Source organism: Crotalus tigris, unplaced genomic scaffold, assembly GCF_016545835.1.
Source record: "Crotalus tigris isolate CLP2741 ecotype Arizona unplaced genomic scaffold, ASM1654583v1 scf7180000020588.15403103151:6194809, whole genome shotgun sequence".
Classification (NCBI taxonomy): Eukaryota; Metazoa; Chordata; class Lepidosauria; order Squamata; family Viperidae; genus Crotalus; species Crotalus tigris.
In genome coordinates, this window is record NW_024098092.1 from 3,790,949 (window position 1) to 3,802,434 (window position 11,486).

The 11,486-nt window shown below is 45.2% G+C and overlaps 1 protein-coding gene across 1 annotated transcript; it reads left to right on the forward strand.

Annotated features, from left to right (window-relative positions):
- The first annotated feature begins 486 nt into the window (after window positions 1-486).
- GABRD (gamma-aminobutyric acid type A receptor subunit delta) lies at window positions 487-9,394 on the forward strand. Its single transcript, XM_039367506.1, has 9 exons — window positions 487-1,080; window positions 3,854-3,966; window positions 4,299-4,366; window positions 4,709-4,929; window positions 5,208-5,290; window positions 5,589-5,726; window positions 6,362-6,517; window positions 7,322-7,533; window positions 8,321-9,394. Exons 1-9 carry the CDS (start codon window positions 1,013-1,015, stop codon window positions 8,612-8,614), a joined length of 1,353 nt encoding a protein of 450 aa, XP_039223440.1. The 5' UTR covers window positions 487-1,012; the 3' UTR covers window positions 8,615-9,394.
- The last annotated feature ends 2,092 nt before the right edge of the window (window positions 9,395-11,486 follow it).

An 11,486-nucleotide genomic window follows, 5' to 3' on the forward strand; every position in this document is an offset into this window, starting at 1 on the left:
CCCCAATTGGGAAGATGATAGGAAATGGGGATGGGGAGGAGAGAGGAGGGGGAGAGAAGGCTTGCATTTCATCTCCAAGCCTGCCAGATGCTTAAAACGGAGAGCTTGCCATCTTCCAGGAAAGAAGGAAGAACTCCTCTTGAGCTTTCTCTGCTCATTCTTGCTTTTTGATTTCTCTCTGTGTTTCAGAAATGCTGCCCACCCTTCTCCTTTTCTCCTTTTCTCCGCGATTCATCTCCATGGGCTGACCTTCCACCCTTCTTCTGCACTTCGCCTGCCCGCCTTCCTTTGTAGCCTTTCCATCGTCCTCCCTTTTTCGTCTCTTCTCCTCTCTCTCCTTCCCATGCCTCCATCTCCCTTTCTAAATCTAGGCTCTCCGGGAACACGTGTAAACGTGCCTCCTCCTCCTCCTCCTCCTCCTCCTCCAGCTGCTGTGCTGCTTTGGTAACACTCAAAATCTGTAATTTCCGAAGGGGTTTATTTTCGGCCAGCAGCTCTGTGCAGTTCTGTGCTTGAGTTCTTTTTTTTTCTTACAAAAGACATATTTAAAGTGGCAGTCGTCGTCTCATTTTTCTAGTGGAGGTACCAGCGAGGGAAGGATGGAGAGCTAAATGAAAGAGAACAGTTGCCCTCGAATTTTGCTTGGCGCTGGGCAGGCACGCAGGAGGGAGTGGAGGCCACTCGGAGTAGCACCGGGCTCTTCTCTCTTTCTGCCTTCTCTACTCCACTTCGCTTCCTTTGCCGTCGTGCGCGCCTCTGGTTGCTGCGGTGCCACGTCGCTTGGAGAGGCAACGGAGCCTCCAACTTCTCTCTTCCCCCCCCCCCCCGAACACACACTACTTCTCTCCCCTCCTCTTTCTTTCCACTGTGCGGAGCAGGACCGACCTTCGTGCCGCGTTGCCCCCGGGAGCTGCCTACGTCGCCCCGCGCCCGAAGGGACTTTGGGGGAAACTGCCTGCCCTGCACCTGTTTTCTCGCCCCTTCGGTCGACGTCCCTGCCTCTCGGCCAGAGATGGAATCGCTCACCTGGGTTTTCCCCTCCTTGCTGCTGCTCTGCGCCCAACACCACACCTGGACCAGGTAAGAGCGAGCGAGCGAGCTATGCTAGGTACGCGCGGCCACTTTCTCCGCGCCTGCCTGGAGCGCGTGGGTCACTGCTGTCTCGTCCTGCCTGCGCGCCCCGTTTTAGTTGGCCGGTGGAAGAAAGCGGGAGCGGGGCCGCTGCAACCCCGCCGTAGGTTGGAGCCGGCCACTCTCTCGAGGGACGGGGACCGGGCGAGGAAAGGAAGGTGTCCCTTTGCGCGCCACCCTGCGCTTTCGGGGGGAAATTACAGTGGGGGGGGGGAAGTGGTTACCGGTCCGTCGTTGCCTAGCCTCGAATCCAACCCGCCTCGGGAGGAAGGCTCCCGGCGCTGGAGGATAGGTCGGGCTGCGCGGCGCTTCTGGCGCAATCAGAAGCCGTCGGGAAACGTTAACCCGGGTCAATTATTCCAGTTTCCGAGCCGAGCGAGCCGCTTTGGAAGAGCGGGACGCTCGTTTATGGGAAAGGAGCTCAGCGAAGAAAGGAGAAAAATTTTGTTTATGGGAGATGGAGAAAGATGGGGAGAGAGAGAGAGAGAGAGAGAGGGAGTCTAAAGTGAAATTTGAACCCAGCTCCACAATTGTGAGGCCTTGCCCTAAAGCTTCACTTGGAAGGGAGATAAATTAAGACCCCCTAAAGCTGGATCAGGCCAAGGGTCCATCCAGTTGCCGACCAGGGGCTCCTTTTCTTACGGCTCCCCAGCAGCTGGGGGCATCCAAGGTGGGGGGGGTCTCTGTGATTGAAGCCATCCGTTTGACTGCTCAGGGATTGGTCTAGCTCCCTTTTAAAGCCATCTAAATTGGCGGTCATCGCCACCTCTGCTGCTGACAGCCAAAGGCCGTGGTTTTCACTCTGCCTGATCTACAGAATGTGGGTTATGCCGATGAAGGCCGAGGCGGAAGACGACCAAAATATACGATGCCCTATTTGCTGGCCCAGAGAGAGCCCTGGAGAGCCAGCAAGTGGAGCATCCTTAGGGAATGGTTTCCAATGAGGCAGCTGTGCCCTGCCTTTCTCTGCATCTGGTTTGGAGCACCAAATGGGGCAGTGAGACAGGTCACTTCCTTCAACTGAACACGGATTCCCCCCCCCCCACCTGACAACCCCAGAAGGGGTTACAGGATCCCTTTCCCAATTTGGTTAGGCAGTTTATTTCTGGGTAAACTGGCCCAAGTTCGGTTCCCAGCACGGAAGGCATCGTTTCAATTTCAGTCCAGTGAGGATAAAATAGGAACTACAGGCACGATTCGTTGAGTGACCGTTTGAAGTTACAACCGCACTGGGGGAAAAAAGCGACTTATGACCCGTTCGTCACACTTAACGACCGTTGCAGCCTCCCCCATTGGTCGGGTGATTAAAATTGGGACACTTGGCCAGTGGCTCATCCGGATGATGGCTGCAGTGTCCCAGGATCCTGTGATCCCCTTTTGCGACAAGCTAAGTCCGTGGGGCAGCCAGATTCGCTTCACACCCAACTTCACAACTGCGGGGATTCTCTTAACAACTGTGGTGAGAAAGGTCGTAAAACGGAGCAAAACCTACGGGACGACCGTCTTGCTTGACAACAGAAATTTCGCGCTCAGTTGCGGTCGTTAAGTTGAGGACTACCCGTATGGTCAGTCAGAATTTAGTTTTACCTACCAACTGGTTGCACTGCTCGAATTGAATGGACCACTGGACACTAGAATGAGGCCAAGTTTGCACTTGAGGAGACGAGAGATTTCCCCAGATTTTTTAAAAAGAGGAAAATACAACACAGAGGGAAAAAATATATAAAACTTGGGGGTGCTGGCAGCTTCTCTGCCTCTCTGTTTTCCTCCTCCTAGCACCCCCCCCACCACCACGATTCCTTGGTTTCTGGCAGCTCTTCATGCAGTGACTTATTAAGCCCTAGTAGAGTAATTGAGTAGAGATGAGTCATTTTCCCACAGACACAGTTTCAACTTAACGCTTGCAATATGTGTTTGGTGAAAAGAGGTGGGCTGCGGTTCTTGCTTTCTCTCCTCTCCCCACCACCCCATTTGGCACGGTTAGAGGTGTTGTAATTTTAAATCCAAAAATCCCAGACTGATCTCTGCCCCGTGGAGGGTTCAGTCCGGAAAAGGGAGGGAGGTTGGAGAAGTGAGAGTAACTAGGAATAAAAAAAAAGGTGAAAAAATGGAACCGTCCTGTTGGAGTGTGAGGGCCAAGGGGGATGTTAGGCTGTGTGAGAATAAAATCTATACTTAATTATAATGATGTGCTATCAGGAAATAGGACTGCTTACTATATATTTATTAATCAGCCCCTTTTCATTAGGTTAAAATTATAATTGAATGGGGCCTATAGCTATAGATACCTATAACAGGCACTCAACATTTCAAACATTCTCCCAGTTCTGCTTGAAGCTGTTCCCAGAATAATCTTTGACAATACCCAGAATCCCCCAGCCATAACTCTAATTCAGGACCTTTGTCAAAGACTGACAAGTCTCTTGTCTCCCTTCAGTTCAAACGTAAATTGAAATTTAAGATTATAAAATTCCTTGGGCAGAGACCTTGTCTTCTTGCCTTGCTTTCGAGCATCTTGTTCATCAATTTAATGTGTTCTCAACTTCCTCTGCTCTTCCTCATCAGCTGCAATTCCAACTAAAGTCAGTTAACGGTGATTTTTAAATATGCAGCAACATATGAATCTTTATAACAGAAAACTGCTCTTTTAAAAATCTGCTACCACTAAATAAAGGGTTTATTTGGTTTTCTTTCTTTTGTCTCTTTTGTTCTTTCAACGGAGAGCCCTGAATGACGTTGGAGATTATATCGGGTCAAACATCGAAATATCCTGGTTGCCCAATTTGGATGACTTGATTAAAGGATACGCCCGGAATTTTAGGCCAGGAATTGGAGGTAAGGCTCTTTAGCACAGAGGAATTAAAAGATGTACTATTTACATATTGTAGATCAATATAGGGTTACACTTTTTAGTTACTTGCTATTATCCACGATTGTCAGGGAAGAGTTGTAAAAATTGTGTTGGGATGGAAATTTAATAAATAACATTTATAAATTAGAAGCACATTAAAATAAGCCCACGGAGATGAGCTATAGCGCTAATCTGGTCTCATCTGATTCAGGGCCTCAGCGTAACTTTTTGTACTCATTCATGCATTACACTAGACTGACTTAAGATGAACGTAAATTTCGGTGTCTCTGTTTTACTCTTTGTCATTTCTATAAAGGGCCCCCTGTTAATGTGGCTTTGGCTATCGAGGTGGCTAGCATTGACCACATCTCTGAAGCCAACATGGTAAGTGAGCACCAGAGCTAAACCAGACATGGTGACACCACCTTTGTTCTCCTGATGGTGAAAATGGCAATTGTTTTTAGACTGCATAGAAATGTTGTGGAATGTGGCTATCTAGTTCACAAATCTTTAGTTGTGACAAATAGGCTGCTCTTCTAATTTAATAAGCTGTTAGGAATATGACAGCTTATTAAATTAGAAATGCAGCCTATTTGTTAGGAATATGACAAAACGGGGGGGGGAAATGGAAAACGCTCTTTTTTGGCCCAGAGAAGTTGTCACAGCTATCCTTTTTAAAGGAATTTTTTTTTAAAAAAATTCTGCTCTGTTAATTCTTGTCTTTAGGAATATACGATGACTGTCTTTCTGCATCAAAGCTGGCGGGACCACCGGCTGTCGTACAATCGGACCAATGAAACGCTGGGCTTGGATAGCCGTTTTGTGGACAAACTCTGGCTGCCGGATACGTTTATAGTCAATGCCAAGTCAGCCTGGTTTCATGATGTAACGGTGGAGAATAAACTTGTAAGGCTGCAGCCGGATGGAGTCATTCTTTACAGCATCAGGTAAATGACAATTTTGTGGCCGGTGGTAAACAGCCGTATTTATTGGGTAGTGAAATGGTAGGAAGTTCCTCTAAGCCAGCATTTCCAATCCCAGGCATATCCAGAGGTTGGGGCTTCAGCTCCTGTAATTCTCATCAATGGCCATGTGACTGTGGAATTCTGGGATTTGAAGTCCACCTATCTAGAAATGGCCAAGTTTGGGAAACTCTTCTAGCCTAAGTGTGCAGGTAAGCAGGGAGGTGCTTGAATGTAAGTGCTGTGTGTTCTGCTCTCTGTAGGGTTACCTCCACGGTGGCCTGTGACATGGATCTCACCAAGTATCCAATGGATGAGCAGGAATGCATGCTGGACTTGGAGAGTTGTGAGTTTAACACACAAATCAATCCCAAGCTGGAGGGAAGAAAGGATATGACTTCATATGCTTTCGCTGTGCTGTTTGAATCAGGTTCCCTTGGAAAATTAAGAGGAAAACGAAACAGGGCCACCAGGTTGACATATTATGCTGAAATCTATGGTAGTTGCTTCATTTGGTGAAACTTTATTTTCACTTGCAAAACTTGATTTAAAACAAATCAGGTGCAGCCTATTATGTGAACCCTGTTTTCACCTTCCGCTTTATGAACCTGTATTTATTCAGGTTTTTTTTTTTTTTTAAATAGATGGCTACTCCTCCGAGGACATTGTCTACCACTGGTCTGAGAACCAAGAGCAAATTCACGGGTTGGATAAGCTGCAGCTCGCTCAGTTCACCATTATCAATTATCGATTCACTACTGAACTTATGAACTTCAAATCTGGTAAGTGAAGTAATTAGTTATTTAATAGTTGGATGGTTATTGACCAGCATGTTTTCTAAGGAGACAAGAAACTAGCTGGATTGAACAAGCTAGAAGAGCTCAATTCACCAAGATGGGTAAAATGTCATTTTAAAAGATAAATCTTGGCCTTTTAAACACAGGGCTCATTCATTACGATAAATAAAGTTTTATCATGATTTGCTCTTTATGTGGCTAAATTCACACAACGTACGTAGCTATAAGCAACAGTTTACAAAGGGCAAAACTGGGGTTTCGCACTGGTAAGCAGAATTCTAACCATGAGATGGCTTGAGGTGGTCTAATTTTTTTCTACCCTGGTTTGTAGTCCACAGTTCGTGGACACACGTGTTGGTGATCCCAACTGATTATTGTAACAAACCATGATTTAGTATGGCATGTGAGTTCTCTGTTTAAAAGTGAAGAATTAAACAAGACCAAGGAGCTATGGAAAGTTCATTTTAATGCTAACAGATAGGGAAGGGAGCGCGAGGGCAAAGAAATTGGGTGGAAAAAAAAATTCAGGGGTGGGGAAAGGGAATGATGGCAGCCATTCTGAGGGCAGGATAAAAGGGCAACCCCAAAAGATATTTAAAAAAAAAATCCCCATTTTACAGTTGGCCGGTTCCCCCGCCTGAGTCTCCATTTCTACCTGCGGAGGAACCGAGGTGTCTACATCATCCAGTCCTATGTCCCTTCAATTCTCTTGGTGGCCATGTCATGGGTCTCCTTCTGGATCAGCCAATCAGCTGTGCCTGCACGGGTCTCCCTAGGTAAAAGAGGACTTTACCTGATTTTTACAAAAGCCTTGGGAGCTGGGGTGTCACAGTGAACAGAGCGCCAGATAAAGATGGTGGAGGTTGTAATTCACGGGTGTCAAACTCGCCGCGTCACGTGACATGTCGTGACTTTTTTTCGCATGGCTGGAGCTGGGGTGGGCGCAGCCTCCGCATGATGCAACCAGCCCGCAAGCCGGCAGTTTGATACCCCTGCACTGAACTTTTCACTCAGACATGAAGTTCTGAGCCCACTTGCCTCACAGCTTTGTTGTGTGGAAAGTATGATGTATGTGTAAACTAAAGCTGCCGAGAATCCAAGGTTGGAAAAGCAATTAAGTAATCTTCTCCTTGGGCTGGAGTTAGTCAGCCCAGTAGATCAGAGAGAGGGAGGGGGTTTACACATCATGCAAAGATTCCCTGAACCAACTGCAATTTGGTTAAATAAATCATGGTGGTTGAACCCAGACAAAACATCTCGGTACAAGTCAGATCCTTAATCCATCTAAATCAGCAGGCAAGCCAAGTTGCTTCTACCCATTTTGAGGAACTGACATAAAATAAAATTCTTACCGCTCTAAGTGGAAAGATCTTCAGGTTGCTTTTTATGGGGGATATACTCCCTCTAAGTCAGTGTTTCTCAATCTTGACAATTTTAAGGCATGTGGACTTCAACTCCCAGAATTCCACAGCCAGCGTTGCTGGATGTGGAATTCTGGGAGTTGAAGTCCACATGCCTTAAAATTGTCAAGGTTGAGAAACACTGCTCTAGGTGCTAATTTTTTTCTTTGTTTCTTACAGGCATAACCACAGTTCTTACCATGACGACCCTGATGGTGAGTGCTCGCTCTTCCCTTCCTAGGGCTTCGGCCATAAAAGCGTTGGATGTCTACTTCTGGATCTGCTATGTCTTTGTCTTCGCTGCACTGGTGGAATACGCCTTTGCCCATTTCAATGCTGACTATATGAAAAAGCAGAAACACAAATTGAAGACCAGCAAGCAGGCAGAAGAGGTCAGTATAATCGTCTGTAGGCTCTAGCTGAGATTCATTTTTTATCTTGGAAAGGTAAATGGTCTAGTTTTTGATGGCATTCACATATTATATACAGTTAGCCATAAACAATACGACTCATTGAACTAATACGTAAGTCCACAGCTCTTAAAGTGACCAAGGTTGGACAGCCCTGCATTAATACCTAGTTGTGTAACATGCACAAACTCTAGACGAAGCTTGACAAGCCCTAATGGCCAGGCTCACACCCAGCCAAAATACCCACTGGTTTCAAGTCCCTTCGATGTGTGAAGCCAGGCAAGTTGTGTTACAGCAAAAGTTGCCTGGAGGCTAGACGGGCAGAAAACAAATATAGTAAGTAATTAATAAAAGGCATGGTTTAATTTGCCAGGAAGAAGATTAGCTTGAATTTCACTGTAGGTCTGTAGTGTTGTCCAGAAAGCATGTTTCATTTCTTCTAGCCTGACATACCCAACCGAAAAATGTCATAGTTTGTTCGGATTGGCTTAATGTGGTATGTGTTGTGTGGGGGGCAAACCATTGGTAAAATAAAGCGTGGTTAAGGTTTATAAATCCAGCCATCGTGGGTTATGAAACAAAGCACAGCATAAGGCAGTGTGTGAACTCAGCCTCTGTTTCTCTTTCTGTAACAGTCTGCTAAGCTATTCAGGCCACCATGTTATTCCAGGTCTACTTTTGTAGGCCAGGGTATGTGGATTAGCTAATTTGGGGGAGGTGTATCTCCAGTTCCCCCTCTTCCCAATTCTATCTCTCTTTCCCTTTTCAGGTCAATGTGAAGAGCGCCATTGTTATGTTCTCCCTTTCGATTGCGGGAGTCAACCAGGAGCTGGCCACGTCCAGCAGGCATCGCCGAGGGCCCCCAAACCCATCTGGCTTGTATGGCTCAGCTGAAGTAGAAACGGGGGACACCAAGAAAGGAGGGGCACCAAAGGCCAACACTGGTCTCAAGTCTCTTTTCAAACCCATTGATGCTGATACCATTGATGTCTACGCAAGGGCAGTTTTCCCAGCTGCCTTTGCTGCAGTCAACGTCATCTATTGGGTGGCCTATACGATGTGAGGATCCCAAACAGCAGCCGGTTCCTTTGCCATTCCCTGAAGGAGCTTGGGGACAATTGAGAGAGCATCCCATGAGCCAAACGTGGCAGCACTTTTATCAGTACAGCTGTTCCAAAGCCAAACTGTTCTTTTGCAGGCGCAAATGTTTGTTTTATGGCCTCTTCCATCCCCGACAATGAAGGCGAAGGAAGAATGGCTCAACTTTATAATTTGATTTTGTTGAAGTTAAACAGCTCTGCCAAGCCTTTTGCTTCTCCGTTAACTATGCCAATTTCTGAAGGAAGACAAATGCCTTTGGAGCATCTGATAGATCAGGAATATATTTGAAATAATTTGTTGTGAAAGTAGGACACAATTTCTTGAGAGGTTTATTATCCGGGCAACAATTCAGGTGGGACAAATCATGCACGGGATGAAATGAAATGAGCAAATTTTCGAGATGAAGTGGCTGCTCTAGATTTTGCCTGATTTTCAAGCCTTGATTATTTACAGGTTCAACTACTCAAAGATGGGCTGGTTGAGATTTTACAGAATTTCTCTTTATTTATTGTGATCGGCAGCATTGCCATGCTCCTTGACTGTAAAGTTGCCATAGCAGTAATGGCATGATAATTTATATTTGGCAATTTTGAAATGGTTTCCTCCTCCTTAATTATTTATCAGTTCTATACTGCTTTTAAATTTGGAGAGTGGAGATAAGGTTCTGATTCGAGGCTTTGTAATTTTTAATGTACCTTTTGTTTAGCATAAAAGGATTTAGAACAAACCTAGCTGAGAATAAGAAACAGAGCCTGCAGCAAAGAATTTTGCTGAAATATAGTTCATTGCAATAATCCAAACTCTAACCATTCTTTTAAAAATGTAAAACCTTGTGTTGCTCATTTTTAAATATACCGTGCTAATAAGTCATTTGAATCTTCATAACACAAGTAATAATTTTTTTCCCTGGAGACATGTAAGAATGTCTGAGTTTTCCAGCCTGAATGCCTTACCTAATATGCAGAAATGCCAACGTTGTTTCAAAAGCATTTGCTTTGCAATTGGGAGTCCTGTAAGCTTATTACTATTATCGTTGTTAATTTGCAAACCTTTGCACACATTTTCCTTTAATAGCAAAGAGATGCAGTTGTCACAGAAATGCACACATTATAGGTTATATAATACCATATACACATACACAAACACCATATATATGGGAATAGATTTAGATAGATATGGTACGATGGCTAAGTGTGTATGCAAGGGAAGAGCTGTATAAAAATGAGGATGTCAATATTTTTACAGTGAGTTTTTAGACAATGGAAGAACTCACAAGATTTTCGATCAGCTGAAAACGAAGCAGGGCCAGATAGAAAAATACAAAATTGCCTGCCTTGGGGTCAAAGGCCTTGGCAAGGAAGCTTGGCAAGGTGCTAACCTGGCTGGACCAAACCAGTGCAGACCAATCAATGAACAGAGCTGAAAGGGACCTTGGAGAGCTTCTAGTCCAACCCACTGCTCAAGCAGGAAACCCTAGACCATTTCAGACAAGTCTGCAGAACTTCCTTTTCTGCTTCTGCTTAAAAGAACAGAAACAGGATCGATGTTTGTAATGGAGGGGACGGTGGTAGAGTTGAATTACATCGTTGGATCTGGGAGAGAAAAAAATAGGATCAGGCGGGAAAGTGCGTTCAGAGAAGTTGCTGCAGATGGTCCTTAAAAAAAAGAGTCCCTCTTTGGTACTTAAAGGGAATTGTTTTCCACTAGCAGATAATGAACTTAAAAAAATATTAGTGCCGATCCAGTAAGCCTCCTCCTATCAGTAACAATCAACTCTATTCAGTGCTTGAACTGCTTACAGCTAATAGCTTCTGTGGTTAGGCAAAGGAATTGAAAGACTTTTTACTGTGTGTTAGAAGCAAGAACTGACACCCACCCCCTCCTTTCCTGTGTGCCAGCACAATTAAATAGAGTTGGGAGGGAATTAATGGACTCTCCCCACAGATTGCACAGAAGATGCATTTTGGGGCCAGCCAGCCATGCTCTGGTCGTCTATTCTGCTCTCCCCCCCCACCCGCCTTTTTTTTCTGTTGCATTTTCTTCTGTCTCTTGCAATCAGATACTGCTGATCAGTGAACCAGTTTTATGGAATTAGGTTATTTACCTAACCCTGGTTATTGAACCAGCCATCTTCATAGTATGTTTAGGTGTGCGTCATGTATGTGTTTCACTTTGAGAGCGGGCAACTAAATTTCATTTTTGATGTGTGCCGTAGTGCCCACAGTATAAAAATGACAATAAAGGTTATCTTATCTTATCTCTTAACTTTTTTTTAACCTCCCCCTTGAAAGACCTCTAAGGCAGTGGTTCTCAACCTGTGGGTCGGGACCCCATTTGGGGTCGAACGACCATTTCACGGGGGTCGCCAAACAACGCAGTCCGCCATTTCCCCCCCCTTTTCCTTAGCTGTGCTACTCCCTTTTATTCTATTGGCTTTTGAAAGCCAATAGAATAGACTCTCTTGAATAGAGTCTAATTCTATTGGCTTTCAAAAGCCAATAGGAATTGTCCAGGCTGTCTCTGCCCTGCTGAGCCCGCCAAAAGTCCCATTCTGCAAACGGTGCTGCACCAGTTGAGTAGTCCTCGACTTACGACCGGTTGGGGGGTCGCGGCATTAAAAACGTTGAGAACCACTACCCTAGGGAGATCAGAGATACTGCTAGTCAACCTCTCCTAAGACTCATTAATTCAAAAGATTTCCAATGTCCTATTTTTTTTGTTGTTGTTGTTGCTTCCCCATTTTTGTTCTCTGGGTTGTGTGTGTGTGTGTGTTTTTCCCCAAATTAACATTTGTTAAAAGGCTGTTCTGAAAACCTTAGGTGTCTCCTAGATTC